The sequence below is a fragment of the Microtus oregoni genome, unplaced genomic scaffold (genome assembly GCF_018167655.1).
Source record: "Microtus oregoni isolate MIOR12 unplaced genomic scaffold, Mior012 000019F_ref0000042, whole genome shotgun sequence".
NCBI classification, from domain to species: Eukaryota; Metazoa; Chordata; class Mammalia; order Rodentia; family Cricetidae; genus Microtus; species Microtus oregoni.
Window position 1 is genome coordinate 11,519,249 of NW_024543078.1, and position 16,573 is coordinate 11,535,821.

At 54.8% G+C, this 16,573-nt stretch overlaps 1 protein-coding gene across 5 annotated transcripts in view; it reads right to left on the minus strand.

The window, feature by feature from the left end:
• Positions 1-14,690, minus strand: part of Gpr108 (G protein-coupled receptor 108) — a 51,821-nt gene extending 37,131 nt beyond the window's left edge. The window contains exons 1-17 of one of the 5 annotated variants that reach the window (XM_041669010.1): positions 14,533-14,690; positions 13,801-13,920; positions 12,282-12,332; positions 12,050-12,132; positions 11,063-11,187; positions 10,774-10,967; positions 10,584-10,688; positions 9,019-9,152; positions 8,842-8,917; positions 8,468-8,541; positions 8,255-8,372; positions 7,725-7,855; positions 7,559-7,602; positions 7,263-7,312; positions 7,100-7,183; positions 6,897-7,021; positions 5,682-6,153 (exon numbers count right to left, since the gene is read on the minus strand). In XM_041669010.1, the coding sequence (XP_041524944.1) occupies positions 6,081-6,153; positions 6,897-7,021; positions 7,100-7,183; positions 7,263-7,312; positions 7,559-7,602; positions 7,725-7,855; positions 8,255-8,372; positions 8,468-8,541; positions 8,842-8,917; positions 9,019-9,152; positions 10,584-10,688; positions 10,774-10,967; positions 11,063-11,187; positions 12,050-12,132; positions 12,282-12,332; positions 13,801-13,920; positions 14,533-14,658 (1,713 nt within the window). In that variant the 5' untranslated portion in view covers positions 14,659-14,690 and the 3' untranslated portion in view covers positions 5,682-6,080. Of the gene's footprint in view, positions 1-5,681; positions 6,234-6,896; positions 7,022-7,099; positions 7,184-7,262; positions 7,313-7,558; positions 7,603-7,724; positions 7,856-8,254; positions 8,373-8,467; positions 8,542-8,841; positions 8,918-9,018; positions 9,153-10,583; positions 10,689-10,773; positions 10,968-11,062; positions 11,188-12,049; positions 12,133-12,281; positions 12,333-13,800; positions 13,921-14,523 lie in introns of those variants that run through there. The other 4 variants (XM_041669007.1, XM_041669008.1, XM_041669005.1 and 1 more) reach the window with 4 other exon arrangements.
• Between the last annotated feature and the right edge of the window lie 1,883 nt (positions 14,691-16,573).

Sequence of the window (16,573 nt, forward strand, 5' to 3'; positions counted from 1 at the left end):
TATAGCGGCCAGAATAAGACGTTGGATCCCCTAGAACTGGAATTTCAGATGTTTGGGTGAGCTGATTTGGTTGCTGGGAATGGAACACAAATTTTTTGGATGGGCAACCCGTGCTTGATGACAACCAATAATCCATCTCTCTGGCCCCAGCGACTCTGTTCCTAGAGAAAGGTCAAAGTCCAACCACAGCTTCAACAGTAACTCTTAGCCTCTTCTCTGTGCTCTTCCGGCTTCCCTGGATAGTCTGTGTTTTCTGTGTGTGAAAGATTTTCCTCAAAGACTGTTCCAAATCAATGCTCACAGAACCCTTACCACTCCTGCCAACTGCCCTGGTGTGGAAACAGCCGGTCCATCACCGGCCTCACTCACTGGCAGACACTTCCTGTCTAAGCTGCCACTCTCTTGAGGCATGGGAGAGACCTGTGCCTCAGTTTCTTCCTGCCAAGCAGAGTGTCAGCACAGCTGGTGTCTCCCAGGGCTTACTGGATCTTGCCAGCTTGCGCCCTGAGGGTTCTACAGATTTAGACACCTGCTGGCTGGTTTGTAAATTCCAGGAAATGAATTCCCAGTTTTCCTCAGTCGTGGCTGCTAGGTCTTGCTTGATGAATTTCAGATCTGTTGAGAAAGGATCCTATGTAGGGTTGGCTGGCCGAGAACTCAGAGGTCCTCCTGCCTCTGCCTCCAAAGTGCTGAATGGGATTCAAGGGGCAGCCACGAAATCTAGCTGTTTCTTCTTTGTTTTTCTGGTTTACGATAGTGTCTTCTGTAGCCTGGGTTGACTTCAGAGTCCCCATGTAAAGAAAGGTGACCTCAACCCCTGCTTCTACTGCGTCACCCCCTGTGTGCTGGGTGCCAGGTTCTCACCATGCCTGGTTTATTTGGTTTTGGGGATGGAACGCAGGACTTCATGTTTGCTAGGCAAGCACTGCCCCCAGCATGCCTTCAGCTCTGAGTGCCTAGAGCTGGTGAGTGGTCACACCCACCTGCCCAGGAACTTTCTGAGAGTCGTGGGTAGTGACTGGACCCCAGTGGAGCTATCTGTCTGCCTTTCCTGTCGCCAACACCACAACCACCACCATGACCTCCACCACCACCACGACCTCCACCACCACCACCACCACCACCACCACCACCACCACCACCACCACGACCTCCACCACCACCACCACGACCTCCACCACCACCACCACCACCACCAACCTGTCCTATGCGACATAGCCGTGAATGGCTGTGTGTGAACATTGTAAACCAAGGTGATGATGCCCAACCCAAGAACAGGTATTCGCGAACACCCCTGAAGGGTTTAAGGGGAAAGTTTCATGATTTCCTGTAAACCACTCAGTTTTCCTGGCCTCTTGGGGCACAGGGGTGGCTGGGAGTTAGAACAAACCTGGCTTGTCTTTTAGCTGGGATTGCAACATCCTTTCTGTGGAAGGCAGAAAGGGAGGAGGGAGGAGGGGAGGTACATTAGCTTGCCTCCAAAACTGGGGCCCAACTTTTGAAACTGGATCTCCAAGTGCTCCCCCTTACTTCTGCTTCTGCCTCCTCTGCCCAGGCACTTGCTTTCTTGGTTTTATTTCTATTTATCACGTATTTTAAAAATTGCATCTTAAAATATTTATGATTACATATATTCAGGCGTGTGTGCAGAGGTCAGAGGACACTTGTAGGTGTCCCCTTCTTCCTTCCAGTGTTATGTGTCCCTTGGGTAGAACTCAGGTGGCCAGGCTTGTGTCCACCCCACACCTCACCCCAGACTTTTTCCTGGTTCCATTGTTTTACTCCAGTCTGAAATACAAGGATTTGTGATTTACTGCTGATGGCTTCTTTCAGGCTACTAGATTTGGTTTGTTTTTTGTGGACCTGTTTACTCTGTCTTGTGGAGGTGAGTGACCTGTAGGCCTGAATACAAAGGATTCACCCTGTGGCTGGGGGCGCTGTGTGTGTGGGAGATCAGTTCTCAACTTGAGCATTCACAGTCATTCCTGCTTCTGATCTGGGGGGTGATGTGGGAAGGGTCCAATCTCTAGGATGTCGCTGCACAACAGCCATTTAGTGCTGGGAGGTAACCTGGAAGCCATGATAGGACCAGGGCCCACTGGGAGGGAGAAGGTTTGGGAGGAGAGAGAAGGGGAATTCTTGATCCCCATGCCTTTCCTCTGGGGAAATAACAACTTGTGTCAGAACATCAGGAGGGGGAGAGTGGGCCTCCTGAGCCAGTGTGGAGGGGAGCATGTGCAGGGATTCTCAGGGAGTGGGGGCCACAAACCCATCGTTCTGGCTTCAAGACTGCATAAGATCTGTGCAAAGTATTTGGCTAAAAAAATTGCACCTGCACATACACACACACACACACACATACACACACACACACACACACACACACACACACAAACATTGAACAGGTAGAGCCATGCCAGGTGAGGTGGCACATGCCTGCCACTCCAGCACTTAAACTGAGGAGGGAGCATTGCCATTTGAAACCAACCTGGGTGCATAGCAAGACCTGGAAAGGTGGCTCAGGGGATACAAATCTAGTGACTTTGCCATTTTGGCATCCTCTGTTAACTCCAGCAGAGAGACAGGGATTCCCTGGGTCCTGGGCAAGCTGGCTTGCTGGACCAGAGGGAGCCAGTGAGTTCTGGGTTCTGTGAGAGACCTTGGTAAGTAAACAGAAGTGCAGAGTGACAAGTGGAGACACTGGACATCAACTTAGGGCCTACACACGCACACACACGTGCACCCACACACTCTCTGGAAAGCACAATCAGGCATGGTGGTATGTGCCTGTCATTCTTCCTGAGAATCTGAGGCAGGAGGACTACCAGAAGTTCCGAGTCATCCTGGGCTACATAGTGTGTCAGATGTGGTGAAGCAGGCCTGACTTCTCAGTACCTGGGAGATCAGGAATTCAAGGATATCCTTGGCTACAGAGAGAGTATATGCCCAGCCTGGGCTACATGAGATGCCTCCTAAAAACTAAAATAATTCAAATAAAATATTTTTGCGCAAACATAGCTAAAAAGCTGAGAGAAATGCCTCTCACAGTGTTCCACATATCCAGGGAGGCAGAGGAAGGCAGATCTCTGTGAGCCAGCCTGGGCTACAGAGAGAGCCCCTGTCCCAAACTACAGAATGAGGGAGCTGCAGACTCTCCTGTCAGTGCTGAGCTTTGGTGTCAGGAGAGAATGAAAGAAAGGGGTGCATTTGATTTCTGGGTGGCAGACCCCTCAACTCTGACTGATGGGTGTGATTATCCCTGTGCTCCCCTCCCCCCTTTCTGCACAGGATTCTCTCCATGCTTGGAAGCCCATGTTCCTGGAATTCCTGTCCAGCGAGCACCCAGGCTGGGTGACCTCTCTCCCTACCCCGTAACTCATTAACTCTTGGGGACCTTGACCCCTGCACCATCTATAAGGCTGTGACAACAGCTTCTTCCCTGAGCTCCGTGTGGGGCTTGGGGTACCCCAGATGGCACAAAAAGATGGGGGCGGGGTCAGAGTCCAGACTTGGGGCCCCCCCTACATCCCTCCCCTGCAGGTCTGAGCCTGGTCTCCAGAGACAGTGAACCACACCTTGCAGACAGAACCCTCAGGTAGGTGCCTTATAACCTCTTATCCCCTCCCTCCTCTCTCCCCCCTTCCCTCCCTCCTCTCTCTCCCCTTCCCTCCCTCCACTCTCTCCCCTTCCCTCCCTCCACTCTCTCCCCTTCCCTCCCTCCACTCTCTCCCCTTCCCTCCCTCCCTTCTCTCTCCCCTTCCCTCCCTCCTCTCTCCCCCTTCCCTCCCTCCTCTCTCCCCCTTCCCTCCCTCCTCTCTCCCCCTTCCCTCCCTCCTCTCTCCCCTTCCCTCCCTCCTCTCTCTTCCCTCCACTCCCTCCTCTCTCCCCCTTCCCTCCCTCTTCTCTCTCCCCTTCCCTCCCTCCTCTCTCCCCTTCCCTTCCTCCTCTCCCTCCCCTCCCTCCTCTCTCTCCCCTTCCCTCCCCATCTCTCTCCCCTCCTCTTCCCTCCCTCCTCTCTCTCCCCTTCCCTCCCCATCTCTCTCCCCTCCTCTCCCTCCTCTTCCCTCCCTCCTCTCTCTCCCCTTCCCTCCCCCCTCTCTCTCCCTCCCCTCCCTCCTCTGTCTTCCCCTTTGGATTTGTTCTGTTTTGTTTGCAGTCTCACTGCACAACCAGGTTTTCTGAAGCTCACATCCTGCTGGCACCCGAGGCACTGCGAGGACAGGTGTGAACAGGTGTGAAAGCTATGTATAGCACTTCACCTGCCTGCCCTCCGCTCCAGCTTACCTTGTCCCGTTTATTATTTTCATTTTGTGTGCTTTGGTGTTTTGTCTGTGTATGTATCTGTGAGGGTGTTAGAACCCCTGGAACTGGAGTTAATCTTGAGCTACCATGTGGGTGCTGGGAACAAACCCAGGATGTCTGGAAGAGCAGCCAGTGCTCTTAACTACTGAGCCATCTCTCCTGCCCAGGATTTTTTGTTTGTTCTGTTTTGTACTTTGAGACAAGGTTTCTCTGTGTAGTCCTGTCTGTCCCAGAACTCACGCTGTTGACCAGGCCTCTGCCTCCCCAGTGCTGAGTGCTGGGTTTAAAGGCATGTGCCACCACGGTGGGCCAAGTTCCCTGTGAGGACGCTGGAACCCACTAGGGTGCCCTCATCGCTTCCCTTCAGATCTTCCTCTCCACTGTCAGGACACATGCACAAGTGGTGAGCACTAGGGTGTGCCCATCTTTGGAGTGTGATCACCGTGTCTACTTCCGCGTGTCCAGCTGCACAGTGCCCCGACCCTCCTCTGATTCTTTCATGGCTCCCGTGGGCCTGGCACAAAGCCTCACAGTCTGTTCTTAGGACTCTGCCTGCTGCTGCCCTGTCAGGCTTGGCTCTACTTCCCACCACCCCCTTCCACACCCTCCCCAGCCTGTAGTGCTTCAGGCTGGCTGGGCTATTTGTTCATCTGGTCTGCAGCTGGCCTCACTTCCTAACTGTGGAAGCTTCAACCAGGGCCCCTGGCCCCTCCTTATCCCCCCACCCCCACCATGGTGTCTCTGCACTCTGAAAGACATTCCTGATATCCTCAAGGGAGGGCAGAGACAGCCATCTTGAAGAACTAACCGTAAGGGGGTCTCCAAGAGGCTAGGACAAGGTTGGTGCTGGACCCTTAGGGCCATGACTATCCATTTCTACATGAACAGATCTCTTTAGCCCAGGCTAGCCTCAAACCCTAGTACTTTCCTGCCTCAGTTTCCTGGATGTTGGAGTTAGAGGCTTGAGCCGCCACGCTCTGCTCTTCTCTCTGTGGCCTAAGGTCACAGGCAGTCAGGGGCTGTGTCTGCTGTCCCTTGGGTTTTGAAACAGGGTGTCTTGAGGGCCCAGGCTGTGGCCAGGGCCAGGGATCTAGCCCTCCCCACTGCCCTAGTGGGATTATAAGCACACAGGCCATCTTCATGGAGGTTTGGGACCTGCAAGCACTTTGGGTTCCCTTAGCTCAGTCACATGCTCAGGCCTGTTTTCAGAGGACACTGGTTCGTCCGCACCTTCCAGAAGTCTGTGGCTGGGCCAGTCCCTGTGGGAACCTCATCCTGGGTCTGGTGACTTGAGGGTTGAGTTGGGAGGGGGAACTTGGTCACACGTTCCCCAACAGCCACCACAGGGCCCGGCACAGCATTGACAGACCATCCTCTCCTCACTATGAATTCTGTTTTATCTTTATTTGTCTACTGATCAGCCCAAAGTTTCATGAGGATCTTCAGAGGATGACAGGCAAGTGCTACCACCTGGACTGAGGATCCAGGATCTGAGATCATAGATGCAGCTTGTCTTAGGCACTCAAACCCCTCAGCATCAGGAAATTCAAGAAATGAAAAAAAAAAAAAAAAGACCGGTCCTTATTGTACTGAAAGGCTGAAGAGGACAGGGATGCAGTGTCGGGGAGTGGGGAGGGGCGTCATTTTTTGGAAGGCTCCTTGGGGACCCGCGCCTTGTGTATCTTGGCACGAATCCCTAGGTCTCCCTGCACACCAGGGGACAAAAGCAGGTGTGCAGGGTGCAGAAGGACTGAGGGTGGCGGCTGGATGAAAGGAAATCACAACAGCTCCCGGCCACTGGCTGTCTTGTTGACTTTGGACAGGCCTTCCCGAAATCCAGAATCCGTCATCCTGGGTGAGGCACACAGCAGAAGCAGGGTCCAGGAGCTGAAGGGACCATCCCAGTCCTCCATCCCCAACCAGACCTAGGCCTGTAGTCAGTATGTTAGTCTTAACCCTGCTGTCAAATCAGCCTGGCTCCAACCACCCCAGAGTGACCCGGTCCAGCTCAGCTGGCCTCTGAGGTCTCCTGGGCCTAGGTGACAGAGCCTACCACTCCAGAGTGACCCGGTCTGACCCAGCTGGCCTCTGAGGTCTCCTGGGCCTAGGTGACACTCCTACCAATCCAGAGTGACCCGGTCTGACCCAGCTGCCTCTGAGGTCTCCTGGGCCTAGGTGACACCCCTACCACTCCAGAGTGACCCGGTCCAGCCCAGCTGGCCTCTGAGGTCTCCTGGGCCTAAGTGACAGAGCCTACCACTCCAGAGTGACCCGGTCCGGCCCACCTGGCCTCTGAGGTCTCCTGGGCCTAGGTGACAGAGCCCATCACTTCCTACCAGAGCTCCAATCGGCCCAGAGTGACTCCAGACCTGCCAGCCCTCTATGTTACGAATCCTGTGGAACATCTGTCCTTCAGCTCCTCAGCACACCCCAGAGGCTATCTATCTCCAAGTGCCACTCAGACCAGTTTGAAGGCTACCCACACCCCACCTTTATTCCTTTTTGGCCCCACACACCCATGATCCTGTCTAGCCGCAGCCCCAGAAGCAGCCTAGGTCTAACCCCAGCCACCCCCCACCCCATAGCTTGCTCACACTTGCTCCATCTGTACATCTTCCTCATCCTCCTGGGGCAGCTGCAGGTAAGGGTTGTCCCCAGCTGGCTGGAACTTGTAGCCGGTGAGCACGAAGAAGGCCAGCGTGGAACTCTCCACCAAGAGCTAGGAGCCAGGGCATAGGATCAGTGGGGGACTCCCTGGCCACCCACCCTACTGGGGACCCTGCTCTGCTCCGCTCACCTGGTACAGCCACTGCCACTGGAAAGGCACAGCCACACGCAGCAGAATGGCGATGATGCGAGTGAAGTAGATATAGCAGATGACCTGGGGACACGTGGGGCATGGGGGTCAGGGGCAGAGAGTCGTGGGGAGAGTCAGGCCTGGGGAAGGGCAGGAATCCTACCATGACGTAGTAATGTCGGAACAGCTTCAGCTTGGCCAGGTTCACTGCCACTGTGGGAGGGCACAGAATGGGGGTGGGGGGGGTCACTCAAAGTGGTAGGAGGGGAGGGCAACAGAGGAGGGGACAGGGCTGGGGGGCAGTTCCAAGGCTACGGGATGAGATGTAGAAAGAACAACTGGCAAGGGGGAGAGAGGGGACAGAGGAGTGAGACGCAAACACAGTCATGAAGACACGGGCCCTGGCCCCTGGTGTCAGAGAGAACACAGGGCTGGAAAACCCTTGAGGAGGGGCCTCACCCTTCCCATCAGTGCCGGATGCGTCCTGCAGATGCCGGATGGACCTGGAGCAGGAGGAAGTATGTGGGAAGCGAACATGACCCCAACCCCGTAAACAAGAGTATTCTGTGGGGTAGTGGGGGGGGGGGGGGCTCGGCGGGGCTGAGGGGCAGGGCCGGCTCCTCACCACACGACTGGGAAGAGGATGGCACCGCAGCAGATGAGGTCCACCAGGAACAAGATCTCCTTCCAGAGTCCATAGTCACTGGCACCCTCCTCACGGGACTCGATGACAATGTATGCAACATTAGCCAGGACCTGTGGGGTTAGCAGGACACCACCTGATTTGATTCCCATCCTTTTGCTCCTGTACACTAAAAATGAACTGCCAAATCCTCCACCACCATGGACTTCCCTCCCTGTACCCCACCCCAGCATCCCTCCCCGTACCCCACCCCAGCATCCCTCTCTGTACCCCACCCCAGCATCCCTCCTCTATCTCACCCCAGCATCCCTCCCTGTTCCCCACCGCAGCATCCCTCCCGTACCCCACCCCAGCATCCCTCCTCTACCCCACCCCAGCATCCCTCCCCGCACCCCACCCCAGAATCCCTCCCCGTACCCCACCCCAGCATCCCTCCCTGCATCAATCCTTAGCATTCCTCTCTGAATCTCTCCCTATGTCTCCACTCTCTCCTGAGGAACCCACACACATACCTGCAGGGGGATCACAATTCCAAAAATCTTCTTCTCCTTGTCCGACAGCATATACTTCACAAAGGCCCAGCCTGAGCCGATCAAGGCAATAGTGATGAAAAGAAGGGCACCTTTCAACCTGGGGAGCCAGGGTGGGGGAGGTCTGGTGATGAGGTGGGGGCCCAGCCCCTTCCGCCTGCCTCCCCCACCTGTGGACAGAGCCGGGTGACTCACAGGTGTGTGATGTAGTGCATGACGGCGAGGCCTTCGATGGGGTGGCCTTGGCTGTTGATGAAATAGTAGTTGATCTAGAGGCAGGCAGAGGGACAGGCAGTCAGAGAGGAGGACCGGGTGAGGCAGCTCAGGGGCAGAGGTGTGGGATGGACGGGTGATTGGGGAGGGAAATGCAAACAGCCAGTCGCCATGGATCCCCTCCACCACGGGGGGGGGGGGAGTGTCACAGCTGGTGGGGGACACTCAGTGCTGGACCAGCGGATGGTCCTGGAGGGTAGGCCGTGAGAGCTGAGCTGAGCTGGACAGGGTGCGCAGGCGGACAGATGTCCCATCTCACCATCCCACCCTTGTGCCGCCAGGCCCCGGTTGCTCACGCTGTGGAAAAGCAGGGAGACACTCTTGGTGAACGCCAGGGCTGCCATGAGCCAGTGGATCTTAAAGACACTGTATCTGCCGGAGGGGGAATGGGGAGGGAGAGCACCTTTGAGATCAGGACATGAGGCCCTCAGAGAGGCAGCGGGCAGGGCGGGGAGGGCGGGAAGGCGCTTTACGTATTCTTGCAGAGCACGGACACCCAGAAGATGCCAGCAGCCAGGAAGCAGGCAGACATCGTCAGGTAGAGCTTGAAGAGGGGCATTTCTGCCGCTGACAGGAAGCCTTCCGGATTCTTCTCTCGGATCATCACCTGGAAGTGGGGAGGCAGGTGGCCTTGCCCCTGTGGCTCTAGCTCTGGGTTTCTGGAGAGTTCCAGTCTCCGGCTCATCCACTTGCCAGCTAGAGCCTCAGTTGGTCCCATCTCTCAAATGGGTGCATAGCCATACTCCAGAAGCAATAGAGGACCAACACCCAGGGAGGACCCAGTCTTTGTACAAAGTGACAAGCATTTGCACAGGGCCTGCCACATTTCCAGAAGATTGGGGAAGGCTGGAGATGTAAACCAGGGACACAGAGGTGTTACATGGTGTCAGTGAGGGGCCACCCAGGAGAAAAACGACTCATAGTATCCAATACAACTACCCATGTTGTGACTGGATCACTTAGGCCAGTGGTTCTCAGCCTTCTTGATGCTGCGACCCTTTTAATATAGCTCCTCATGTTGTGGTGACCCCCAACCAAAGAACTGTCTTGTTGCTACTTCATAACAGTAATTCTGTAATTCTGTTACTGTTCTGAACTGTACTATAAATATCTGATAAGCAGGATATTTGATACGTGGCCCCCAAAGGGTCGAGATTCAGAAGCTGAGCACCACTGATCTAGGACATACTGTGTGATTCTGTTTATGTGTGTGTGTGCATCAAGGACAACTTCAGGCAGCCATCCTTGGAACACACGTGAAGGCAGGAAGGAACAAACTCCTGCAACCTGCCCTCCAACCTCCACACGCACTGCACACACACTCACATCCAAAATACACGTAAACCGGGCCTACAGGTTGTTCATGACACAGCTAGGGAAGGTGCTTGCCTTGCAATCGTGAGGAGCTGAGTTCAGGTCCCCAGAACCCACATAAAAAATCCTAGCATGGCAGTGCAGACAGGAGGATCCCTGAGGTCTGTCAGAGACCCCGTCTCCAAAAACTAGGTGAGCTGGCGGTGGTGGCACACACCTTCACTTGCAGCACCGGGCGGAGGCAGGCGGACCTCTGTGAGTTCGAGGTCAGCCTGGTCTACATAGTGAGTTCTAGGCCAGCATCCGAGGAACGCCACTGGGGGCTGACTATGAGTTCCTGTGCACACCATACAAGTTCCCCTGCACAGATGAATGGACATATACACATACGTTCTGTACACACCTGAAATAGACACACCTTTGTTTTCCCTTAAATACTTCTGATCAGGACAGTGCATACCCTAGCTTGCATGTGTCACCAAAGCCCAACAGAGGACTTTAGGAAGTTCATCCAGGAGGTGGCAAGATGGCTCAGTGGATGAAGAAGCTTGCAGCCAAAGCTGATGACCTGAGTTTGATCCCTGGAGCCCACAGGTGGGAGAACTGACTCCTCTGACCTCCACACATGTGCTGTGCTGCATGCCCCCCCCCCCCCCCCCCGTAAGCACAGGATGGAGACAATGCCGGTCAGGTGGGCGGGGGCACCCTGTCCCTGGATACTCACGGTGAGGTCGAACGGATGCTCCTTGCCAGGAACGGAGTTGTGACAGTTGTGGAAGTTGAGGCTGTACTGGCCTTCCTCATCCCTGGAGCCAATCACCACGTGGAACTGGTCGCAGGGAGGGGGGTCTCAGGAGTGTCCTCCAGCAGAGGCTCAGGGCAGGTGGGGACATGCGGGTGAGGCAGGTACTCACGCTGAAGTTGTAGGAGTCGTTCAGGTGGCCCAGCCCCAACACCAGCTCCGTCTCCTTCCCACCGAGGTCCTGTGTGGGCGGATGCCTCTGTGGCTGGCCCTCTGTTGAGTGTCCATGTACCCCCGGGGTAGTTTTCTCTCCTGAAACATGGGGTGCTCCAGGCTTTACCTGACCTTCCTTGACTGCAGAAGTCTCTGTAGGGGATGGGTAAGAAACTGTCAAAAGACAGACAGGCAGAAAATTGGGGTGCATCCAGGGCAGCTAGCTCCACCCAGCCTCCCGGACTTACCACTGCTCCCCTTAGGGGTGTCTGCTGGCTCTGACTTCAGGAGGCTCGACTGGGCAGGGGCGTCCGAGAGGAGACCAGGGGAAATGAGCAACTTCCTCTGCTCTCCAAATTTTAGGACTTTGACCCTTGGGTGAGGGAGAATAGGGAAAGGAGATGGTGAAGTCTGTGGCCAGGTACACCACATATGTGGATGCCCTCCTGAAGGGGTTGGAGAATCACCAAATCTTAGCATCTGGCCACTACCCATCAAGGTAGCGGGCACATTCTTGGTTGTCTGTAATAGCAACTATCGGTCTACTGGGAAGGGCAGACAACATGGCCTGGTCTGCGGGCAAAAGGCCTGTGATCCAAGGTACTTGGCAGGCAGAGGCAGTTCAATGTCAGCCTGGATTACAGAGTGAGTTCAAGGCCCAAACTGGTAAAACGTATTGAGCCCCTGTCTTTTTTATTTTTTTACTTTCCCAAATTAATATATTTTCTATAATAGGAATGTGAAAAGCTCATTTTATTTTCTTCTTTTTTTTAAGTACAAAGAGGGTTGGAGTCATGGCTCAGGGGTGAAGTCTCCCCACAAGAATCCCTCAGTGAGGGGCTGGGGGCATGGTCAGGGTGGAGCCCCGCCTAGAATCCCCCAGTGAGGGGCTGGGGGCGTAGTCAGGGTGGAGCCCCGCTTAGAATCCCCCAGTGAGGGGCTGGGGGCGTGGTCACGGTGGAGCCCCGCCTAGAATCCCCCAGTGAGGGGCTGGGGGCGTGATCACGGTGGAGCCCCGCCTAGAATCCCCCACTGAGGGGGAGGCTTGGCGAGGTTACAGTACTAGCCTACAATCTGTAAGGCAGTAGGTTCAATATCCAGTAGCATGCGTGTGGGTGCACACATACATACACACACACACACACAAACACACGCTGCGCCATGTAGCAAAGAGACTAGCTTTCTCCCTAGGGCTGTGGATCTTGGGGGGGGGGGGGTCCTCTGTCTCCACTCACTGCAGGTCCTGGATATTAATGAGGAAAAGGACCAGGAAGTTGCTGCTGTTTCTCTCCAGAGGACATCCGTGCAAGTTCCGGCTCTGGGGAGTGGACAGAGAGGACCTGGGTTACAACTGCCTAGTTCAGCGTGTTATCCATTCATTCACCCAGGGCTGTACTCTTTACAGGAAGAAGACAGGCCCTCCACACCATATTAGTTCCCTCATCCCCTCTGATGCTCGCTACTCACCGAGTAGGAGTGAACGCTGCCAGATCGGACGCGACTCAGGCTGAACCCCACCTGATGGAAGGAGAAAACAGTGAGGGGCTTCCAAAACACCCTCTGCAGCAGAAGGCATCCAACCTCGTTCTGCTCTGCTTTGAGAGCGGAGCTCGCAGGTAGCCCTGGCTGGTCGGGCTGGTGCCCAGGCTGCTGTGAGACTTGCATCAATCCGACTGCCTCAGCGTGTACCGCCACACCTGGCTCCTCTCGCAGGTACTCAACACCCACCATGTGCCAGACGCTCAATGACCTGCTCCACCAGACTCCCAGTGCTCTCTGCAAGAGTTTTCACAGCCTGATTGGTTTACCCACCTACAACGCCAATGGTGCTGGACAGGGTAGGGCATGCACTGTCATGGGCTATGGAGACTGAGGCAGGAGGGGCTTGATTTTTAGGCGAACCTGGACGACATGAGACCCTGTCTCAAAGCAAACTGCCAAAACAAGGGTGCCTGGGCATAGTGGTGCACGCCTTTAATCCCAGCACTTGGCGGATCTCTGTGAGTTCGAGGCCATCCTGGTCTACAATAGTGAGTTCCAGGGCAGCCAGAGCTACTTGGTGAGACCCTGTCTCAACCACACCCCCCCCCCACCGAAAACAAGAAAGGAAAAATAAGGCTACCATGAGCCGGGCATCCATATTGCACCTCTTCTACCAAGGGAACACTGGTGAAGAGGGAGACGGGAGAGTGTAAGAGAGGTTGAGGAGGACCAGAGAGAAACAATGTCTCCTGGACACTGCTGCTGCTCAACTCCCAGTCAGCATTTCAGCATGTGGAGAAGAGGGGTGCTTGAACCCTGACATCTAGCTGATGGGCGCTGGGGGAGGGACAGCCAGTTTTCTTGAAGGTTATGGCCCTAGATAAAAATAAAAAAGGTCTGGGTGGGGGGCTGGAGAGATGGCTCAGTGGTTAAGAGCATCGCCTGCTCTTCCAAAGGTCCTGAGTTCAATTCCCAGCAACCACATGGTGGCTCACAACCATCCGTAATGAGGTCTGGTGCCCTCTTCTGGCCTGGAGACATACACGCAAACAGAATATTGTATACATAATAAATAAATATTAAAAAAAAAAGGTCTGGGTGATCTCTGAGCCTGTGGCTAGCTTGGCTACACAGTGAGACTACATCTTTAAAAACCAAAAGACATGGAATTTGGAGGAGTCCTGGAGAGGAGTAGGGGGGTATGGTCAAAATACATTATGAATATATGTATAAAGTGTTGTGCTACAAAGGGGCTGAGGTGGGGTGGGAGTGGCTCAGTAGTAGAGCACCTGTGGAAATCTCCCAGTGTGGGGCTGGGTAACTTGATCCTCCTGCCTCAGCCAGCAGGGACACCAAGGAGACATTGTATTCATACCCAAGTGACAGGTGGAGAAACTGAGGCTCAAGAAGGCTATGGGACTTGCCATAGATCCCATGGGTGAGGGACCGGGCGAGGGCAGGATTCCAGAACTTGTGCACTGAACCCTCGCGTAAACCTTCTCACCTTTGATGACTTCTTTTCTGCCTCCTGGAGGCCCAGGCGAAGCAGGCTCAGTTCCACTTCTAGAGACCCGTTGGCGTAGAATCCGAAGCTGTTCAGTTGGATGTCAGCTCTCTTCTCCCCCTGCAGGAAACCAGAGAGGCCGTGGCGGCAAGGGCATTTTCTCCACCAGTTCCCAAGAGCCTCTGGACATCTTTTATTCAGGGCACAAGCACGTGAGAAAGGCTTTCCAGATGCAGGGTAGTGGCGGCAGTGGTGGTATTTCTTTGCTTCAGTCCCTCCCAGGCAGCTACAGGGTGTGTTTAAGTGTCCAGGTGAAACCCTGACACCCCCGTGAAAGGCCCCATGTTAATGTGCACTGCCCCGAGAGTGAGGTACACATGCTGGTGTGATCAGTTTCGACTTCACAGAAAACTTTTCGATTCTATCTGGGCTAAATTTTCAAAGTAGTTTCCCCAACCGCCTATCGAAGTTAACTCCAGGAAGATGCTACCAGGTACCCCCTCTTCCCAGCAGGTCCTATGGTTGTTACCTAGGGTCCCCCGGAATTTAAAGGGCCAGGAGTCAGGGGTCCCGGGAGATGGAGTCCCGCCCCCTAAACCAGGCTAATCTACAGCGAGCACCGGGTGGGGGTGCCCGGGACGAGACCACTCACGGCCTGCAGTGGGGGGGTGCGAAAGTTCTATTTAGAGGAGCTAGTGGGGAGTAGGGCGAGGCCAAGCCTACGAGGCTCACTGTGAGCGCCAGCCGGTGGATGCGACCTGAGCAGCCGCTCAGCATCAGCACTAGCAACGACAAGCGTCCCCATCCGTACTGCGCGGGGCTCCCACCGTCGAGCCCCCTCCTCTCGCTCACTGCCATCTCCGGGGCTACGACTGCCCCACGACACCGCCTCTGACGCCTGATAAGGCCCGCCTACTTTTCAGCCAATCGTTGCACGATGTGGCCGAGTCACCCAATTACCAACTGAAGCTTTTTTGATGAACAGAAGGCCTCCCAAATGGGCGTATTTAGTCCTTTCAGCCCCTATTTCATGCTCTCCAATCCCTAGACAAATCGTTCCGGATGCAATTTGATGAACAGGACGACTCACCAATGATCTAGGAACTCATATCCGTTCCTTAAAGCGGAATTCCTTCTTCAACTCTTAACGGCCCAAGACTACATTACCCAGAACCCAGGGAAAGCTGATTCAGGCACGCAAAACTACATTTCCCAGTATGCCAAGGGACGCACTTTCGTCCTCCCCATCCTCCACCCCACCCCCACCTCCACCCCCAACCAAAACGTGGCACCCGGCCAGAAGTAGAGCTTTTGGTAAACATAAGCATCTGTTGAGGCTTGCCCTGTTCCAACTTTCCTGGGCCACTGAGAAGCCTAAAATTCTTGACCCTATACTGACCTCTGATCTCAGGCCGAGTGCCATTGTAGGTCCCACCTGCAAGACTCCGCCCCAGGCTTAACTCCCTTGCAGCAGCTGAGCCCTAACTTCAAACTGAAACCCTGACCGTTCTCCATTCCGATCCTAGGCACCTCATCCCATTTTACACACCGGGTCCTCATCTTCTACTGAGACCCCCAGATCTGGACTCCAGTTGTAAAGTCTTCAACTCTTAATTAAATTGCTGACTCTGGCGCTAAACTTCCCTTCCTAGTTTGATACCTTATTCCCGTCGGGCCTCTGACTTCTCTTCCTCCCTCCTCCCCCATGCCCCCGCCTGGTTTTGCATCTGGGAATTTAGCCCTCAAGCAGCCAGCAGGTGGGGCTAAGGTTCACCAGAGCCTCATTTCCAGCCGGGCTCCAGGGCATTTTTTTCTCAGAAGTCCGTCCGGACTGCCCTTCTCTTCCAGCTGAAGCACTAGGGGATGTTTTGAGATTTCTTCAGCAGCGGAGAAAGCACCTATGACCCGGGAGAGTGAGGGTGGGAGCCACCAGGGCCTCTTCCCTTTCATCTGGGAGCCTCAAGGGGATTTACAAGGTGTGAAAGGACTTTTATGGTTGGGAGGACCCGAACTTCTGAGCCTCAGGGCCCTAGAGTCTAAACTGGCGGGAGGGGGCACTCCATGGGAATCCCGTGCTCAGTACTGATTGGGCCTCAGTGAATGAGGCTGGGAAATGGGCAGTCATGTGCAAGCATGAGCTGGTGTGTGTGTGTGTGTGTGTGTGTGTAATCCAGAACTGGAGCTCCAAGGGCAACCTGTCCTCAGTTTCTTAGAGGAGGCTCTGGCGGGGAGGAAGGGAAGTCAGGTTGCGGTGGGGGTGTGCGCTAATGGACCTGGCCTTGGCTGGAGGTGCGTCCTGGGCTGGATCGAAATCATCCCATCTGCTCTGTGGCCGGAGAGAACCAGACCATTAGTGGGACGAAATGGAGATTTCTGGAGCCTAGTTGGTCCCGCAAAAGCCTAGTGACTGACCGCAGGTTTTCCCTGCCATGGAGTCAGAGAGAAGTGGGAAAGACTCCTTGGGTTTGGGGTTTTGATATTTTGATCCTTTATAAGAAATGCGAAGTTAAACGGAAAGGATGAATAGTTTGGGATGGCAGAGGAGAGTAAATGGGGGTACAGGTTGGAAAATAAATCGAGGCGTCCTTTAAGGAGGCCAAAGGCCCTTTAAGGGAGGGCGCGGCATCCTTTGAGCTACTCCTCATTGGGCTCCGCCCTTAGGAAAGCTCCGCTGGGGGCTTCGCGGAGCGGGGGCGTGGCAAAACGCGAAGGGGCGTGGCAGTCCAGTTTAGTGGGCGTGGCATGGTGGCGGGGCGGGGCGGGGTTGGGCACA